Source organism: Tupaia chinensis, unplaced genomic scaffold (genome assembly GCF_000334495.1).
Source record: "Tupaia chinensis unplaced genomic scaffold, TupChi_1.0 Scaffold145396_1, whole genome shotgun sequence".
Lineage (NCBI taxonomy): Eukaryota > Metazoa > Chordata > Mammalia > Scandentia > Tupaiidae > Tupaia > Tupaia belangeri.
The window spans coordinates 1,690,424-1,711,309 of NW_006205257.1; the positions used below are offsets into that span (position 1 = coordinate 1,690,424).

General features: G+C 46.6%; 1 protein-coding gene across 1 annotated transcript in view; it reads right to left on the bottom strand.

The window, feature by feature from the left end:
* The window catches only part of WDR88 (WD repeat domain 88), a 64,473-nt gene that overhangs the window by 42,275 nt on the left and 1,312 nt on the right, over positions 1-20,886 (bottom strand). Inside the window, exons 2-4 of the mRNA XM_006167981.3 lie at positions 11,177-11,287; positions 3,616-3,704; positions 1,843-1,906 (exon numbers count right to left, since the gene is read on the bottom strand). Of these exons, the coding sequence (XP_006168043.1) occupies positions 1,843-1,906; positions 3,616-3,704; positions 11,177-11,287 (264 nt within the window). The remainder of the gene's footprint in view (positions 1-1,842; positions 1,907-3,615; positions 3,705-11,176; positions 11,288-20,886) is intronic.

The following is a 20,886-nucleotide window of genomic DNA, read 5'->3' on the forward strand; positions in this document are numbered from 1 at the left end:
GGGAAAGAGACACCAAGATGGGAACTGTAATCTCTGATAGAGGTCCTAAGATTTTTGTTTGTTTTTAAGTTGGCTTATCTTTCAAAGTTTTTTTCACAACGAGCTCCAGCTCTGTACCACAGTGGGTTAAGTGCTATGCACAGAAAGTTGGGTCCCCCACGTTCTACCACGGTGGGAATCCTGCCCCTGTGGCTTATAAAACACCCCAGGCCCGGGAACCAGCAGTTGGCATAATGGCTATGTCACTGGACTCCCACGTAGTCGACCGCGGTTCGTGTCCCGGACCCGGTGGCTTAAAACTCACGCCGGGCGCGTGTGCGTGCATGCCCAAGATCCCGAGAGGAGAATGGAGGAGAAGGGATTGTGGCGTGACCATCCCCCCTGGGGGGTGATTTCTCGCTTTCTGTCTCTATGTCTCTCTCTGTCTGTCTGGCAAGCGCACGCGCCCTACAGTGAAAATCTCTTAAAAAAAAAAAAAAAACAAAACACCCCAGGCCCGTGCACATGCGTGGCCTAAATCCTAACGAGATGGAGAAATGAAGTAAAAGGATTAAAGCATGACCACACCCCATTTGGGCATTCTCTCTCTCTCAGGAGCACAAGTGCTCTCCAGCAATTTAAATTGTTATATTTATATTTATGTTATATTTATATTTATAGCCAAAAACTATTTTTGGACTAGCAGGTGGTGCAGTTAAGGTACTGAATTCCATATGGCTGATTCCATGATTCCGAGTCCTGGACCTGGCAGCCTGAAAAACACGCCAAGCACATGCATGTGTGTGCCCAAAATCTCAAGAAGAGGAGGGATTGTGGTGCGGTGATCCCCAGAGGGTGATTTCTCACTTTCCATTTGTCTCCGTCTCTCTCTGGAGAGCACACACTTCCTATAGCAAAACTGAAAACAAAACCAAAAGCAAAAAAACAAAAACAAAAACTTTTTTTTTTGTGATGAATATAAACTGAACCTTTGCACTAAGAAGTTTGTTTTTTTTTTGTTTTTTTTTTTTTTGGAGAGGTTTTTCGCTATAGGGCATGTGTGCTCGCCAGACAGACAGAGAGAAACAGAGAGACAGAAAGCGAGAAATCACCCCCCAGGGGGGATGGTCACGCCGCAATCCCTTCTCCTCCATTCTCCTCTCGGGATCTTGGGCATGCACGCACACGTGCCCGGCGTGAGTTCTAAGCCACCGGGTCCGGGACACGAACCGCGGTCGACTACGTGGGAGTCCAGCGACATAGCCATTACGCTAACTGCTGGTCCCCAGTAAGTTTGTTTTTTTGAGGAGAGAAAAGAAGAGAGATGGAAGGGAGAGATGATAAGGATCTGCAGAAGAGAGAACAAGAGGTCGTGAGGAGGCCCCCAGGAGGGTGAGGCTTCCTGGGGGTGCCAGGAGAGGGATGGGATCTCAGGATGTTAGATGGATGCAAAGTGGCCCCTTCTAAGACGGAGCAGATTGGGAAGGGCCCAGAATCCTGGTTCTTCAGCCACTTGGTCTTTGTCCCACAGCTTCCAACCCACTTCAATGCTATCCCTCCACCCGCCCTTCCTGGCTTCTTTCTCTGTGTTCAAACCCTCCCCATCTTTCCAGCAGAATCTTGGACCTGCCTCCTCCAGGAAGCTTTCCTTCCCAATGCCCACCCTCCCCCATTTGCCTCCTCCACACTTCGCAAGCACTGGCTGCTGTAGGACACTGTTCACATCTACACTAGGGTCCCTGAGAACTCTACTATCCTGGAGGACCGGGCCTTTGGTCCTCTCCCCCTCCCCTGGATGCAAAGCTACCTAAGACCCAGTCAGATCCTGTGCTGTGGCGTCCCCACTGGGCATGACATACCTACCAGCAGCTTGCCGGTTTCAAGGTCCCAGGCCCTCACTGTTTTGTCATAGGATGCTGCAACAATTCTGGAAATAAAAAGACACACATAAGGTCTTCATGACAGAGACAGTTGTGCCTGTGGTTCCTATGAGGACCAAGATCACGAGTCATACAATCATCTTTCAAAAGGTGAAAACAGAAAACCTAGCACAAAAGTCACTCTGGCACCATTGTTTTCCCAAATGCTTCCACTACTCAAATATGTCCTTGTATATGGAGGGCTTTGAAAGGATTACTTCTGTTCCAGCATTTTCTGTCTTCTTCTAAGGAGACCTACCACTCACCGGAATCAATCACTTCCTTCTCTGCTCACATGCTTTATTCTTAAAAACAAAAACAAAACAAAACAAAATAAAAAACAGGCAAATGCTTGAAAATAGTCTGCTCATTTGGTTCTGAAATGTTTTCTTATACATTTAGTTAAAATGTATAAATAGGGCCAGCTCTGTGGCCTGCTGGTTAAGGTAACTGGATCCCACATGGGTGAATATGTGGTTTGAGTCCTGGTGACTTGAGAAACAGAGTGGGCGTTCATGCTCAAAATCTCAAAAGGAGGGAGAAATGGAGGAGAAGGGAATTACGGTGTGACCATCCCTCATGGAGGGTGCTTGCTCCTCTCCCTGTCTGTCTCTCCCTCACTCCAACCAACAAATAAGAACTACATATGTACATATCTACACTTTTGTCTTCTTATATTGCCTGTTCCCTCTATACAACATCAATTCCCATGACACCTAAATTCTCAGACAACTTATTTACTAGTATACTTTCAACAGTTTTTTGTTTGATTTTTAATGGAGAGGTAGGTAGAGGCTCCTGCCTCAGCCTCCCAGGTGGGTTGGTCCAGGAATCAAATCTGGGCTGTCATGTCTTATGCAGAAGCACCCTACCACTGTGGGACCTCAGCTGGGCTCAAAGTAAATCTGTTTTAAAGCAAATGCCCTCCTGTGTGAAAGGGACCTATCACACCTGTGTGAGTGGTTTTGAGCAAAGACATCCCAAAGCCCCTTCTCCCTGCCCTGCCTGCCAGGCCTGGCCCTTCCAAGATGACAGCAGGGACAAGCCTTTGCTTCCCTGGACCTTGGTTTCTCCTGTGGAAGGAAAATCTGGACAACTTTACTTAGGTCTCTGCGGCTTCAACAGTCTACATGTGACTACAGAAAAGGAATTTCATATATGCCAGCAGGTGGCACAGTGGTCGAGGTGCTGGACTCCCATATGGCCAGCTACAGTTCCAAGACCCAGTTCGAGTTGCTCCCAGACCCAACTACTTGAAACTCATGCTGAGTGTGCACCCAGAATTCCTGGGGCGGGGGAGTGGAGGAGAAAGGGTTGTAGCATGGCCACCCCTCCTGAGGAGTGATTTCTCACTTTCTGTCTCTATCTCTCTCTTTGTCTCAGGCAAACACACTAACTCTATAGGAAAAAAAAAAAAAAAAACTCTCTGAAAAAAAAGAAAGAAAAAAGAAACCTCATGAAAAATATTCAGACTGGCTTTGTATTAGCCATAGTAAATTTTCTCTTTTAAGTGCTTACACTTTGAAAGTTTCACATCTATGTTATTCTCGCAATTTAAAAAAGGAAACTCAGAGACCAAGATACAGGAATAGGGCTATGAACTTGTTTAGCAAAAATTTTAAAAAGCAAAACCAAAACTAATCCTGACATGCCTGCATACCAGTCTACCTCCTCACTCTCACTTTTCCCAACCAGAGTAAGCCAAAGGAAAGTTTACCTTCTGTAGTCGGCTGTGATGCTGCACTCTAAAATAGGAGCTTTGGGGTGTGGCTCATAATCCTGAATCACAGATCCATCCACAGCATCCTCAAATCAATGGGAGAGAAAGAGAGACAGTGGTCATTGCTGTGTTTGCTGAAGTCGTGAACCAAGTTGACATCAACCCTTAGCTGTCAGCAGCAGCAAAGTTACACAAAAACAGTCCTATAACTCGCTCAACTCCAAAAGGTGAAAGGATTGTTCATCCACACCCTGCCAAGTCCCATGGCAGGAAGGACACCCTTGCCATCCTCAACATCCTTAGTAAACTCCTCTCAAGCTCACAAGTACCAGATGAAAGCTATTCACTGCGGGAGCAGAGCTGCAAATGGATGACTTTCTCATTCTTTATCGGCCAAAGAGGCTTTGTAGAATCTATCAATAGCAATTTATTTCAAGAATGTTTTAAAAGTTCATACCCTTTTATACCCAGCAATTCTACTCTGAGAGGCTCTCTACTCAATAAATAACCAGATTTGTGGTCAAGACATATACATGAAAAGTTTCATCATGCATCATTAGGTGGTAGCAAAAACACTGGCAGCAATCTAGGTGTCCAGCTGAAGGGGAATGATTAAAACAATTGCAGCACATCCAATAGCACGGCACCAGCAACTACTAACAATCAAGTTGAAAGTTAATCAGAGAGTGTGATAAAGAGCAAACAGGATATCAAAGCATAAAGGTGTCTGTAGTGGTGAAGGTAAAATGTTTTTAGTAAGAAATATGCCAATAGTTTTCAGGATAAGCAGGGGCAGGAAGCCCCCCTTGAAACAAATGTTATTGTCAAGACAATGAATTACCAGAAAAGTCTTACATTATGCAAGGGGGAGATTTTTGGCCTGATAAAGGTATGTCTATGACAGTACCGCCTGATATGCAGACACCAGTTTGCATGAGGACCTCGAAGCCTTCAGTGAATCTGGGGTCTCCAAGACCAGCACTAGCTGTGATGATTCTCTTGGACTCATGGGACTCTCTACACAGTCATATTCACAGCTAAGAGCTATTACAGTGAAAAGGCACCAAGGAAAACCAGCAATGGGAAGAGCACATAGGGTGACATTCAGAAGAAACCAAGCACAGGAAAAGTCTTCTTCCAGAGGAGTCACATGGGAAGTGTTGAATTTCTCCAGTGACAAACTGTAGCAACACAAGTGAAGTGCTATCTACCAGAGAGGTGTGCCTGAGCCTAGAGGTCCAGGGTTTTTGATGGTTGGTCACACAGGCACTACCTGCCTAACATGTACCAGAATTGCAAATACCCATAAGGAACGCAGTTTGCAAACAGTTGAGGCAGAATGAGCCACCCATACTACTTAGTGAGAGTCTCATATGACTGTCAGGAACTGTTTGCCAGTCAGGTGTCCTGATGTCAGCCAAGGACAGTCTTGCCAATAGGCCTTTCTAAGAACAGCCCCAGACCTGCTATGTGCACCCTTTCTGCACAGACCCAGATCCCCAACCCCTACTCCTTAAGACTAGAAACAATGGGGTCACGTTTAGGGGGACACAGCAGGCCCTACTCAAATCCCAATGGCGAAAAAGAACAGCAGAAATCCTAAAGAGGAACTCACTAGGACAGGACACATTTAGGCTGGTGGCCTGGATCCAAGGTTCTAATGGCTTGGGAAGAAAGGGCTCCAGTGTGTTGCTCCAGGGGAAAAAAATGTGGCTGTGAACTAAGAAAATGACTGTCTTTGGGCTTGCAACCAAGACCCATACAGCCTGTGCAGTGACCTGAGCCAGTTAAGGCTAGTGTCTGTGAGGCTGTGCAGGTTCAATATTCAATAGTAGCCCCACATAGTCAAGAGAAGGAACAGCAGTCATGCTGGATAACCCAGCTCCCTTTTCCCTTGGTGTTGTAGTTCAGAAAGGCTCATCCTTTTTGGCACCAGGAACCAGTTTCATGGAAGACAATTTTTTCACAGACCAAAGAGGAGGAGGTTCATGAGAACATACAACCTAGATCCCTTGTGTACACAGTCACAATAGGGTTTGTGCTCCTGTGAGGATCTAACACCACCACTCATCTGACAAGAGGTGGAGCTTAGGCAGTAATGTGAGCAATGGGGTGTGGCTGTAAATACAGATGAAGTTTGGTTCACTCGCTGCTTATCTCCTGCTGTGCAACCTGGTACCAGTCTGTGACCCAGGGATTGGGGACTCTGTTTAGATAACTGTTTGTCCCCTAAAGTTTCATGTTTTGATGTTTGATCATACCAGGAAGTGATTAGATTATAGTGGTTAGATCAAGGAAGCACTGACTTCATAAATAGACTAATGCCATCTTGAGAAAGACTGTTCTAGCTCCTGTGAGTAGTGGTTCACACCACCCATCCCCTTGTGAGAAATGCACACACCCTCCATCTTCTCTGCTTCTATCAGCTAAGATATGACATAGAGGGCCTGATACAAGCTATATACCTTTGGACTTTCTGGCCACCAAAATTGTGAGTCAAATAAATCTCTATTCTTTATAAATCACCCAGTCTCAGGTATTTTGTTATTACAAATAACAAAAGATTTGGGACACTTGAACTTGAATCTGGTGTGTTAATAACAGACTAAGACATTTGGCATTTGGGAACAGGGCCTATAGACCAGTCTGTAGACAATTTAAGAGGGGACACTGGTCAGACTTTGAACGAATGGGGAAGAAGGAGCTGTAATAAATAGTCAGACAAATTAAGGAGCTATGGGGAGCCAGCAGGTAGCATGGTGGTTAGGGTGTTGAACTCCCATTTGGCTAACCATGGTTCAAGTCCTTTACCTGGTGGCTTGCTTTCTCACTTTCTCATGTTCCCTCTCTTTCTCTCACTGTCTCTCTCTGGTGAGCACATATATCCTATAACAAATTTTAAAATAATAAATAAAATTAAATAAATATTTTTTTTAAAAAATCAAGGAGTTATGGGAACAGCAGTTAGCGTAATGGCTACGGCGCTGGGCTCCCATGTAGTCGACCACGGTTCAAGTCCCGGACCTGGTGGCTTAAACTCACACCAGGCACGCGTGCATACGCACCCAGGATCCTGAGAGGAGAATGGAGGAGAAGGGATTGCGGCGTGACCATCCTCCCTGGGGGGTGATTTCTCGCTTTCTGTCTCTATGTCTCTCTCTGTCTGGCAAGTGCATGCGACCTATAGCAAAAAACCTCTCAAAAAAAAAAAAAATCAAGGAGTTATGCCATTATTTAAAGCCCAACAAGTTTCTTTCTTTCTTTTTTTTTTCTTTTAAGGTTTTTGCTATAGGGTGTGTGCACTTGTCAGAAAAAGACAGTGATAGAGAAAGTGGGAAATTACTCGCCAAGAGGATGGCCATGCCACAATTCCTTCTCTTCCATTTTCCTTTCTGAATTTTGGGCACACATGCCCATGTGCCCAGTGTGATTTTCAAGCCACTAGTCCATGACTTAAACCACAGTGGGCCATGTGGTAGTCCAGCACCTTAACCACTATGCCACTTGCTGGCCCCATAGCCCAAGTTTCTTACAGTCACATATGCAGGTTCTGTATAGTTCCCGTTTTGTAAATGTGTGTACAAGAAAAGAAAAGAGGCCCAGCCTATGGCCTAGTAGTTAAGGAAGCTAGATCCCATGTGTCCAAAAATGTGGTTTGACCCAGAGGCTTGAGGAACACACCAGAAGCAAGTTCAAGTGCCCCAAATCTTTTTTTTTTTTTTTTGGAGAGATTTTCACTGTAGGGCGCGTGCGCTCACCAGACAGACAGAGAGAGACATAGAGACAGAAAGCGAGAAATCACCCCCCAGGGAGGATGGTCACGCCGCAATCCCTTCTCCTCCATTCTCCTCTCAGGATCTTGGGCACGCACGCACACGCGCCCAGCGTGAGTTTTAAGCCACTGGGTCCGGGATGCGAACCGCTGTCTACTACGTGGGAGTCCAGTGACATAGTCACTGCTGGTTCCCAAGTGCCCCAAATCTTGACAGGATGGAGAAACAGAGGAAAAGGACTGCAGTGTGACCACACCCCACTGGGGAGGTGCTTTCTTCCTCTTTCTCCTTCTCCCTGTTTCTCCTTCTCTCTCTGGCAAGCACGCATGCCTTTTAGCACTAAAGGAAAAAAAAAAGATACATTCCAACATTTTCACAGTTCACTGTGGGTTCATGGAATGATGAGTTGTTTGTTGTTTTCTCTTTCTTGCGTTTTTACGTATCTCCTATAATAAAATCATATTACCTTTGTAATACATGGAAAACTACCAGACTTACCTTCTATTTTATTTTTTTTCCCTAAAGAATGATCTATTTAGGGGCCAGCAGGTGGCATGGTGGTTAAGGCACTGGACACTCCCATATGGTCAACCACAGTTCAAGTCCTGAACCCGATGGCTTGCTTTCTTACTTTCCCTCCCTCTCTGTGTGTCTCTCTCTGGTCAAATTAAAATAAATGAATGAATAAATAAAATTAAATAGATAATTATTTTTAAAATTTAGCTTATTATTATTATTGTTTTTTAATTTGCTACAGGGTACATGTGCTCACCAGAGAGAGAAAGTGAGAAAGATAGTTGCCAGGTCCAGGACTTGAACCATGATCAGCCATGTGGCAATCCAGTGCCTCAACCACCATGCTATCTGCTGCCACCCTTTTTTTTTTTTTTAAGAGAGAGAGATTTTTTGCTATAGGGTATGGGTGTTTGAGTCAGAGATAAATAGAGAGACAGAAAGTGAGAAATCACCCTTCAAGGAGGATGGACACACCTCAATCCCTTCTCCTCCAGTCTCCTCTTGGAATTTTGGGCACATATGCACACATGCCTGGTGTGAGTTTTAAGCCACTGGGTCCAGGACTCCAACAGTGGTTGACTACATGGGAGTCCAGTGACCTAACCATTATGTCATCTGCTGGTCCCCACACTTATATATTTTTTAAAAGAATTATTTTATTCAACTTTATTTATTTATTTTTTTAACTTGACCAGAGAGGAACAGAGTGAGAGAAAATGAGAAAGCAAGCCGCCAGGTCCGGGACTCAAACCACAGTCAGCCATGTGGGAGTCCAGTGCCCTTAACCACCACACCACCTGCCAGACCCTCCACACTGCCTTTTTAAATGACTGGAAAGAAAATGCTAGCATTTTATAAGGAGCTGAGACATGGGATTAAGATTTTTCTTTTCTTAGTTTCTTCATACATTTATGGGCTTTCTCAATGACTCACAACTATCTCCAATTAGGGCAATGGGGGCCTTGAAAGATGAAGTCAGAGGTCGGGGTTTGGGGTGGAGTTGGTAGAAGGGATTAGAGACGAGGTCAGTGGATGTGGGAGAGGGTGGACGGGACTTTGAGATACTGTGACAAGAGGAGACGGTCACATAGAGTAAGGACTCACTTCTCCACCAAGGGTGGGCTTGAGGACAGCAGAGGCTGGGGGAGCCCCAGCTGGGGGCAGGGAAGCCAGTAGAAGAGGAAGATGAGAAGGGAATCAGGATGAGGAGAGGGCTTCCTGGGAGAGGCAGTCCACAGGGCCAGCCAAGGCAGGGAGCCCGGAGGAGAACTGACCGTTATGGGACTGGGGGTGAAGGCGTGAGGAGGGCAAGGGGTTGGAATAGCAGGGATGGGAGGCCTGCCTGGAGAAGGCAGCACAGGGCTCTGAGCAGGTCCCAGGGCTCTGAGCAGGTCCCACAGTGCAGGTGGGGACACTCGGACACACTTGCTGGGAGGAAGAAAAGGATGGGTCCCAGGAAGGAAGGTAGAAGAGGGGCAGAGGTGGGAGGGATTACATAGTGGGTGGGGCATGGGACAGGCAGGCAACAAGAGAAAAGAGCCTGCTGTCAAGGGGCCAGGCCATCTTGACGGGCAGGCCCTCATTTGGAACAACCACCTAAGTGGAAACAGACAGATTTCCCTTTCCGGGACAAGAGCCCTTCAGCCAAAACAGACAGAAACCGTGGTGAGTCCCTCCACTGACTCAGAAGGTGAGAAGGACGTGGGAAGACTGCCGGCAAAGCAAAATGCACACGTGGAAAGTTTCCACCCCCCACCTTCTGGGTGGTGACAACCAGCAGAGACCCCCCACACACACACCCAGGGCTTCTTAGTCACCCCACAGCATTGGGAAGGGTTTCGGCTTCCAGAGAAACCAGAAGTTTTCCCAGCAAGATCTCAGGGCTGAGGATGGGGTGGGGGAAAGTTAGGAGAGTGGAGTGAGAGGCACAGTTAAGGGCAACAGCAGAGGGAGGGAGCGGATGTCTGCTGGGGCCTGGTATGGGCCAGGCAGGCACTGAGGCAGCCCCAGCACAAGGCTGGTCCTGAGAGGCATAGGGAGGCCAGGAGGTCATGTTACCACTGGGTCACACAGCTGGTGGGTCCTACGTGTGGGGTCTGAACCCACTTGGACCGTCCTCAAACTCCCTTGGTCAGCCTGGCCTTGGCCACTGAAGGCACAGGGAAGATGCTCCTCTGAGGTTACCTATAGGACGAGGGTCCTCCTCCACCTGGTTACCAAGTTAGAACCCAGGAACCAGCTTTGCCTCACTCTACCCGGACTCCCTCCTGCCCTTGAAGTCAGAGGAGATGGCACGACTCAGATCTGTCTCCAACACAGGTCCCGGTCCCAGCCGCTCTGCCCTCTGCAGCCTCTGAGGGCCACTGCCACCTCTCAGCTCCTTCCTCAGCCCATCCTGACTGACCAGCACTGCCCCAAACAGGCCTGCCAGGCTCTGCAGCTATGCCCAGGGAGGCTAGATGTGTTCCAGGTGGCCACCTCTCTGCAACTTCATGTGAACGTCACACCCCTGTTCCCACACCCTTGTTCCCCTACACTCTGGGATCTGTACTCAGACCTGCCCTTCCCAACCACTCACTCCTCGTAGACAGGTCCCACTTTCGGCTACCTCGGTCCTCTGTGGCCATTCAGGGCTGGCCAGACAGGCCTCAGGGATGAAGCCTAGTTTTCCAAATGAAAAGGAGATCCAGAGAGATGACACAGCCCAGAGACCCCAGGTAATGGGACCTCACCCAACAGAAATGGGGGTTCATGGTCCCCTGTTCTTCATGCCCTGCTTCCACGGTTTCCAAATCCACAGCTACCAGAGCCGCTTCACTGACTCCACCCTCTCTGGTGCTTGACTTTTTTTTTTTTTTTTTTTTGAGAGGTTTTTTGCTATAGGGCGTGTGCACTCACCAGACAGACAGAGACAGAGACAGAAAGTGAGAAATTACCCCCCAGGGGGGATGGTCACACCGCAATCCCTTCTCCTCCATTCTCCTCTTGGGATCTTGGGCACGCACGCACACGCGCCTGGCATGAGTTTAAGCCACCGGGTCCGAAACTCAAATCACAGTCGATGACGTGGGAGTCCAGAGACATAGCCATTACGCTAACTGCTGGTCCCATGGTGCTTGACTCTTGAGAGTGCCCTCACTGCTCCTCCTCCTCCCACTTAGCTCAGGAGGCCTCAAACCTTTGGGATCCTTGGTGTCTGGTTACTCCGCACAAGAGGTGCCTGGGCTTAAATGGTTTAGTTCCGGGGAATCTAACACCCAGCCACCTACCCACAGCTTCACAGTGGAGTCATAGGAGCCGCTGAGCAGCTTCGTGTCATCCACACAGAAATGGCATGAGCTCACCACATGCTCATGTCCACTCAGAATTTTAAATGGGATCTGAAAAAAAAAAAAAAAGGCCAAATGAGTTAATAAGGTTGCAAGATCCAAGATTGATATACAAAAGTCAATTATATTTCCAAACAACTGTTGCAATGAATAATCTGGAAGAAAAATCCATTAACAAAGGCACAGAAAGAATATATAGGAATAAATTGTACAAAGGAAGTGTAAAACCTGTAGTTTGAAAATGGCAAAACAGTTTTGAAGAAAATAAAATAAGATAGAAATAAATGGAAAGACATCTCATGCTCCTAAATTAGCAGGTTTAATACATTAGCAGACTTAATTGTTAAGATGATGATACTCAGGCCAGCTGGTGGTGTGGTGGTTAAAGCAGCTAGATTTCTTTTACATGGCTGACTGCATGGTTCAAGTCCCAGACCTGGAGGGTTGAAAATATGCTGGGCACATGTGCATGTGTGCCCAAAATGCCAAAGGAGGGGGAAATGGAAGAAAAGGAATTGTGGCATGATCATTCTCCATTTGAGGGATGCTTTCTCATTTTCCCTCTCTCTCTCTCTCTCCAGTGAGCACGCATGCCCTATTACAAATTATTTTTTAAAAGAATAGGGGTTTATTTGACTCATGATTCTGGTAACTAGAAAGTCCAAAGACGATGCTTGTATCAGGCTACAACATGTATCAGGCTATTACTGAAGCGGAGAGGATGGAGGGTGTGTACAGAGAGACGGTGGACAGTGTTCCGTATCAGTCTCTCTTACTCTCTCTCTCTCTTTTTCTCTCCTTATAAACTTACCAGGATTCAGTCATGGGACCCCACTTCAACCACCCAATCATTCATTTTCTCCCAAAGACCCCACTCTTTAACATAATAATTGGATCAAAGTTTTACACTTTTCATTCCTTTACAGTGGTTCAATATATGATTTTTTTTTCAACTAGAGCATTCTCCAAAATGTTCTATAAATTCAACACCATCCCATCAAAACCCAAGCTAATTTTTTGGTAGAAATGGACAAACTGGGGTGGCATGAAGGTTAAGGCACTGGATCCCGTATGTCCCACTGTGGTTCAAATCCCAGACCCAGGGACTTTAAAATCACTCTGGTGCATGTGTGCGTATGCCCTAAATCCTAAGAGGAGACTGGAGAACCACACTTGTGTGCGGTTATAAAACCAGAGGGGTGACTGACTTCTGACTTTTCTTGTGTTCTCTTTGTGTCTTTCTAGCGAGCACATGCACCCTAAAGCAAAAACTAACACACAGGGACCAGCAGTTAGCGTAATGACTACATCGCTGGACTCCCACATAGTCGACCGTGGTTCGCGTCCCAGACCCGGTGGCTTAAACTCATGCCAGGTGTGTGTGCATGCGTGCCCAAGATCCCAAGAGGAGAATGGAGGAGAAGGGATTGCGGCGTGGCAATCCCCCCCTGGGGGGGGTGATTTCTCGCTTTCTGTCTCTCTGTCTCTGTCTGGTGAGCGCGTGTGCCCTATAGCAAAAATCTCTCAAAAAAAAAAAAGAAAAGAAAACAAACAAACAAAAAAAAACACTAACACACACACACAAAAGAGGAATGAAAAGAAATTAACAAACTGATCCTAAAACTCATAAAGAAATTTAAGAGAAGCCAAACAGCCAAAACAATCTTGAAAAATAAGTTAAAGAACATTTCCTAATTTCAAAGCTTACTACAAAACAGTGCAACCCTGATATAAAGATTATAGATCAATGAAATAAAATTGAGGACCAAGAAACACCCTGATTTATAGACAACTAATTTTTTTTTCTTTTTCTTTTTTGGAGAGGTTTTTGCTATAGGGCGCATGCGCTCGCCAGAAAGAGAGAGACAAAGAGACAGAAAGCGAGAAATCACCCCCCAGGGATGGTCATGCCGCAATCCCTTCTCCTCCATTCTCCTCTTGGGATCTTGGGCACACACACACATGCGCCCAGTGTGAGTTTAAGCCACCGGGTCCGGGACGTGAAACACGGTCGACTACGTGGGAGTCCGGCAACATAGCCATTGTGCTAATTGCTGGTCCCTAGACAACTATTTTTTGACAAGAGTGCTAATACAATAAATAGGGAGAGATGACGGCTTTTTTTAACGAATAATGCTAAGCTAAAGTGTTAAGCAAAAAACTTAAGCTGGATTCTTGCCTCACACCATATGTGAAAATTAACTCAAAATGGATTAAAGACCTAGGTGTACATGTTAAAATTATAAGACTCGACGGGAGAAGAGAAGAGTATAGAGAAAGATAATAAGAGAATAGAGAGGCATGCCATTAGTAGGACACAGGTATGTTTTATTACCTGTTGATGACGACGTGTATAGTATTCTCCGCTGGGTTGGTCTAAGAAGTATTTCATGTTGAGTAAAGTCTTTTTTCAAGCAAAATGAGAAGTAGTGATTGTTAAAAAAAAAAACTGGAATAATAATAATGATAATGATGATCGGGAAAAACAATGAAAAGCTATTGGATGATGATGGGGATTTTAATGTCTCTGTATTGACTGATATGTGTGGTATTCCTTCTGGAAAAAGAAATGTAATACACTGTAAAGTTATATGTGATTCAATGTAATATAAACAAGATTATAATGATAATAAATAAATTTAAAAAAACAATTATAAGACTCGGGATGGGTGGGTGGCATGATGGTTAAGGATGCTGGGCTCCCACATGGCCAACCATGGTTTGAGTCCCAGACCCGGTGGCTTGCTTTCTCACTTTCCCTCTCTTTCTCTCTCACACTCTGTCCTTCTCTGGTCAAATAAAAATAAAGAAAGAAACAGATGAAGAAATAATTAAAGTTAAATAAAATAATCATTAAAAAAAAAAAGACTCTTAGGAAAAGGTATTAATTTTCATGATCTTCCATTAGGCAATCTTTTTTTAGATATACCAAAAGCACAAGCAACAACAAAAACAGATAAACTGAATATTCTTTTGTGTGTGTGTGTGTGTGTACAGTTTTTCACTATAGGGTGTGTGCACTCACCAGAAAGACAGAGAGAGACAGAGAGACAGAAAGCGAGAAATCACCCCTAGGGGGGATGGCCACACCACGATCCCTTCTTCTCCATTCTCCTCTTGGGTTCTTGGGCACGCACGCACACACGCCCAGCATGAGTTTAAGCCACCGGGTCTGGGACTCAAACCACAGCCAACTACATGAGAGTCCAGTGACATAGCTATTATGCTAACTGCTGGTCCCGATAAACTGAATATTATCAAAATTTAAAATGTTTGTGCTTCACAGGACACCACCAAAAATGTAAAAAAACACAAACAAACACAAATCATATAAGAAAAAATTTTGCAAATAATGTGTCTCTGGTGCATGTGTGTGCATGCCCTAAATCCCAAGAGGAGACTGGAGGAGAAGGGCTTGTGTGTGGCCATAACCCTTATATCTGATAAGGGATTTGTATCTTGAATATATGAAGATAACTCAACAATAAAAAAATGAACAACCTAATTTGAAAACGAGTAGAGGATCTGAATGAATAGGCGTTTCTTCCAAGAAGATATGCGAATGGGTGATAGCACCTAAAAAGATTCTCAACCTCATCAGCTATCAGGGACTCCAAATGAAAACCATAGTGTGATACCACTTCATATTCATTACAGTGGCTATAATAAAATTGTTTGAAAATCACATAATAAGGTCCAGTCTCTATGGATTACTTGGTAGCAACCTGAACTATGCAGCTGGAGGCCACACGTCCATCCTTGTTGGAGTCCCCAGTCCAATGGCCGAAACGTGTTCAGGATCCGGGTGGGCTGGAGGACTGGAGTGAGGGATTCACAGCATGATCGAACCTGTACAGGGTTCTCTCTCTTTCTTGGACATGTTTTTTATTTGTTGTTGTTGTTGTTGGGGGGGGGTTGTTTGTTTTGGTTTTGGTTTTTGCTATAGAGTACATACATTCACAAAGAAAAGACAAAGAGAAAGAGAGATCTGAGGGAAAGTGAAAAAGCACCCTCCAGAAGGAATAGCCATGCTACAATCCCTTCTCCTCCATTCACATCTAGGGATTTGGGGCACACACACATATGTGCCTGGTGTGTTTCCCAAGCCACCAGGACAGGAATTCAAACCGAGCAGTTGGCCATGCAATGCCTCAACCACCCCACCGCCTCCTGATCCAGTGTAGAGAAGGTTCACAGCTACACTAAGAGGAACCAGCCCTGATGTCCACCAGCTGATGAGTGCATAAATAAAACGTGGCAGAGCTTCAGGGAATAGTCCTCGGCAATAAAAGTCAAGTAGTACTGATACATGCAGCCTTACCCACCCTACCACCTGCTGGCCCTAACTTGATATTTTAAAAATTAAATCACATTATAAGAATGGTTTGCAAGTATGTGGGAAAGTTGGAACCCTCATACGCTGCAGCTGGGAGTGTGAAATGGTATAGCTGCTTTGGAAGACAGTTTGGTGAGTCTTCAGAAAGTTAAGCATAGGAGGGAACCAGCAGTTAGCGTAATGGCTATGTCGCTGGACTCCCACGTAGTCGACCGCGGTTCGTGTCCCGGACCCGGTGGCTTAAAACTCACGCCAGGCATGCGTGCGTGTGTGCCCAAGATCCCAAGAGGAGAATGGAGGAGAAGGGATTGCGGCGTGACCATCCCCCCTGGGGGGTGATTTCTCGCTTTCTGTCTCTCTGTCTCTCTCTGGCTGGCTGGCAAGCACACGCGCCCTATAGCGGAAACCTCTCCAAAAAAAAAAAAAAGAAAGAAAATTAAGCATAGGAGTGAACACAGGATCCAGCAATTCCGCTGGTAGGTATATACCCGAGAGAGTAAAATAGCCATGCACAGAAACATATACATGTATAGAATTATTTTTATTTACTATTCTATTTTTAATTTGCTGTAGGGCACATGCACTCACTAGAGAGAGAGGGGAAGTTAGAAAGCAAGCCACCAGGTGGGAGACTCAAACCATGGTGGACCATGTGGGAGTGCAGTGCCTCAGCCGCCCCACTGCCTCCTGACCCAGTGCAGAGAATGTTCATAGCAGCACTAAGAGGAACCAAGCCTGACGTCCACCAGCTGATGAGTGCATAAATAAAACGTGGCAAGGACCAGCAGTTAGCATAATGGCTATGTCGCTGGACTCCTATGTAGGCGACCGCAGTTCACATCCTGGACCCGGTGGCTTAAAACTCACGCCGGGTGCGTGTGTGTGCGTGCCCAAGATCCCAAGAGGAGAATGGAGGAGAAGGGATTGCAGCATGGCCATCCCCCCTGGGGCAGGGGGGATGATTTCTCGCTTTCTGTCTCTCTCTGTCAGTCTGGTGAGGGCACACGCCCTATAGCAAAAACCTCTCAAAAAACAAACAAACAAACAAACAAACAAAAAAACGTGGCAGAGCATACAGGGAATATTCCTTGACAATAAAGACCAGGTAGTACTGATGCAACGCTACAAGTGGACGAGACACGAAAGCATTTCATTAAGGAAAGGAGTGCAGCTGACCACGTAGCATTCGATCCTGTTTCTATGAGAGGTCCCAAAGGGACAAATTCCTTACAGAGACCGTAGACTGCTAGTTGCAAGACAGTGCTAGTGTTCACCTCCATTTCCAAGGACCCGTTGTTAACGTCTCCATGGAGCTACATATGCACGGCGACCTCGGTATGTAAACACCTCCCAAGTACCTTGTTTTCAGTCACTGCTGTCCTCTCTGTATTCTAGACGGCACGGGCACGTCCCCTGGAGGTCTTTATGTGCATGAGAAATGGGAAATGACCACTAACGGGCCTGGAGTTTCTTTAGGGGTGTGGGGGGATATTGGAATATTCTAAAATTGACTCTGGTCTACAGCCAAGCCACCCTGAATGCCTCCCACCTTGGCTGGAACTGATCGCGGGGATGGTTGCCTGTCTCTGAGTGCACTCGAAACCACTGAATTGTACACCTTCTACAGGTGTGAATTATAGCAATAAAGCTGGGGGAGAGACAATAGAGACAGCCAGCCTGAATGTGTTGGGTTCCTCTTCCCCCCTCCTCCCCACCATACATGCTATGGGTTGGTGGGTGCAGGGATGCTGGAGGTTAAGGGTTTGGGTTTGGTTGCCAGGCAGTGCGAGGACCAGGAGACGCGAAATGCATCGAGCAGGCTAGCCCACAAGGGGGCGTATGCAACCTATGGGCGGCGGGAGCAGGGCGGCTGGCTTGGGGGACCTGGGGAATGACCCGCGGGATTCCCCAAGTCCGCTCAACCCCAGCCGTCGCGGCCCCAGCTCCCGCAGCCTCCTGGCAACACTTTGTCTCGGGTTGAGGTTGGGGTTATTGCTGTTACAAAAAGCAGATCGATTCGTCGTAGAAAGGGATCGATCAGCAAGAGGGAAAAGCAAAGCTGCCACCCCATTGCGGACCTTTGCGGGCCTCCTTTCACATTCCTTTCTGTGCGCAGTCCTCTTGGGTCGGTGAGGGAAAGGGAATCCGAAGGAGCTGCGGAGAGAAATTCCAAACACGCGGCTACACTTCAGAAGTGCTAACAGAAACCATGCATTCGCATTCGGCAGTCCAATTTGTGTAAACACAAACAAACAAAAAGTCTGCTCTTTTTTTCCTTTCTTTTTTAAAGATGCAGCTCGAGCGCCTCCCCTCGTCGGCCTTGACAGCTGCGACTCTGGCTCTGGGGGTGAACCCAGGAGCAAAGACACCCTGTCACTGAGTGCACGAGGACGGACAGTGGCCACCGCAGGGACTAGACAGCCTCCTGTTCTCATGGGTGGGACACCAGGTCATGGCAAGAGCTCTGGAGAGGATGTGACAGGTCTACTTTAGTCGGCAGTCAGGAAGGGCCTTACAGGATGATATCCCCTGGAGGGATGGCTGTGGGGGGAAGGGACAAGGACACCTGAGGCCCCACCAGCTTGAAGGTCAGCAAGACAGAAGGAAAGGAGAGGACAGGGAGAAGAACCAGATTCCAAATGTCCTGGAAGATCACAATCTGATCTCACGACTTCATATTAAATGTGCTGAGAGGCACCAGCATGTGGCTGGTGGCTAAGGCGCTGGACTCTTACATGGCTGACCTCAGTTGGAGTCCCAGACCCGGAAGCTTGAGAATCACCAGCTGTGTGCATGTGGGTGCCCAAAGTCCCAGGAAAATGGAGAAGGAATTGTGATATGGTCATCCCCTCTAGAGAGTGATGTCTCCATTTCCGTCACTGTCTCTCTCCGTGTCTCTCCAGGGAGTGCACACATCCTAGGGCAAAAACCTAGAAAAACAAGCCAATAAATAAATAAATAAACAGTGCTGGGAAACGGAAAGGGGACTTCGAGCCGATTATTAGAAACACACTGTGACACATGTGCGTGTGAGTGCTTTCTATCCAAGCCACAGATGAGGCACTACTTCCTGAGAAGGCTCGTTAGCAAACCCTCTGAGCTGCTGCCGAAGCCATCCAGCGTGTGAGTCTCGGACAGTGCTAGTGTTCACCTCCATTTCCAATGATGCGTTGTTAACGTCTCCATGGAGCTACATATGCACGGCGAGCTCGGTATGTAAACACCTCCCAAGTACCTTGTTTTCAGTCAGGCTGTCCTCTCTGTATTCTAGACGGCACATCCCCTGGAGGTCTTTCTTTATGTGCATTTATTTATTTTGACCATGAGAGGTAAGGCAGGGAAGGGATCATGTTATGACTCGACCCAGTCTCAGCAGCCTGGGGTCACAGGCTCAGGGAGGTCCCTGGAGACAAACCCAGGACCTTCCCCATGTGAGTCCAGCTCCACCACTGCCTGGCCCTTCCTGAATTCTTAACTTCTCCTTGTTTTGTTCTTTATTTGCCAGAGGCCTCCCTTCAGTAATCTTTTCTTCAAAGAATAAAATTACTTTCTATTATCTTATCCCAAATCCGCAGCTCGACCAGGTAAAGAGTTCTTAGGTCACGAGCCCTTCCCCTCAGAGCTCTTTAGACTTCTTCACCCTTCAGTCTCATCAATCATAAAATCTCCAAACCAAGGACCAGCAGTTAGCATAATGTCTATGTCGCTGGACTCCCATGTAGTTGACTGCGGTTCGAGTCCCAGACCCGGTGGCTTAAACTCACATCGGGCGTGTGTGTGTGTGTGTGTGTGTGTGTGTGTGTGTGCCAGAGCTCCCGAGGGGAGAAGGGGGGAGCGAGAGGAGAATGGAGGAGAAGGGATTACAGCGTGGCCATCCCCACGGGGGATGATTTCTCACCTTCTGTCTCTCTGTCTCTCTCTGTCTAGCGAGCGCACGCGCCCTACAGCAAAAACCTCCCCCCCCCAAAAAAAAAATCTCCAAACCAAAAACATCAGCAACCTCCCGAATGTGCATCCATAGGAGACTGGTTAAGTAAACCAAGAGATGGCTACCCAGTGGACTATTATACATGTGTGAAAAAGAACACAAATCTGTACCAACATGGAAAGATCTCTAAAATACACAGTGTAATAAAAAAATAAAAGCAAGGTACAGAAGAGGTGTGTAAGGATTTCCTCCACTTATGATGTACAAGAAGATGGGAAATATTTCTTCGAGGATACATGTGTACTTGTATATGCATAAAAAATCTCTGTAAGGATTCAGAATAAATTAGAAACATTTGGAGCTTCTATAGAGGGAATTAGAGTATTTGGAGTGTGAGGGGGAGGTACTGGGGATTCTTTTCATTATAAAAAAGAAACATATATCTATTGAATTTGAACCTTGAAGATGTTCCACTCAGAATATACATGAACAATACGACCCCTGTGCTTTCTTTTCATTTACTTTAAAATCAGAATATGGACCAGCACTGCAGTTAAGCCATGTGTCTAGGGAGCCCAGTTACACATGACCAAGCACAGTTCGAATCCCCACCCAGGTGGCTTGAGAAACATACTAGGTGTGTGTGAGGATGGAGAAATGGAGGAATAGGGATTGCAACATGACCACATTCCATTGGAGGGTGATTTTGCCCTCTCTGGTGACTCTCTGACAACTTAAAAAGAAAGAAAAAAATCAGAATATAAATATCACGTCTGAAAAGCAGAGCAAAGCCCTGTAACACAGCTCTGCTCGCCCTTCCACTCTCCCCCCACACACAGTGCTTGCTCAGTGGGGGGCTGTCAGCCAAATGACAACCCCTTAGTTCCACCAAGGTCTCTGACAGCTGGAGCCCTGCACCTCAGTTAGAGCCCGGCCTTGGCTCCCGCATTCCCCTGGAGTAATTACTCCCCTCCCCCTCGGACCTTGCATTGAACCTGCCCATCTCTTCCCTGTGACACGCCTTCCCGGTTCACTGTTCCCTTCTGTCCCCTTTTCCTCCTGCTCCCTCTCCATCCTCTCTCCTACATAGTTTAGCTCTTAGGGTTCTTTCCTCCAGGCCTCTTAGCTTCCTCTCATAATGACGGCTTCTTTGTATTTTTTCTCTGCCCTCGGAGAGAATCTCATGTGCTTGTTTTCTGAAGTTGTGTTTCTGTTTTCTACTCTGACATTAAAGCCTACACAGGGCATTTGGGTTTGGAAATCCTCTTGTTCATCCCCAAGTAGTCTCTCTGTCCAAGGGTCATTTTCTGTTTCCAGCCACCAGCCTTTGCTGTATCAATGCACTGTCTCTCAAACATCACAGAGAACCGGAAGTAGTGTTGGGGG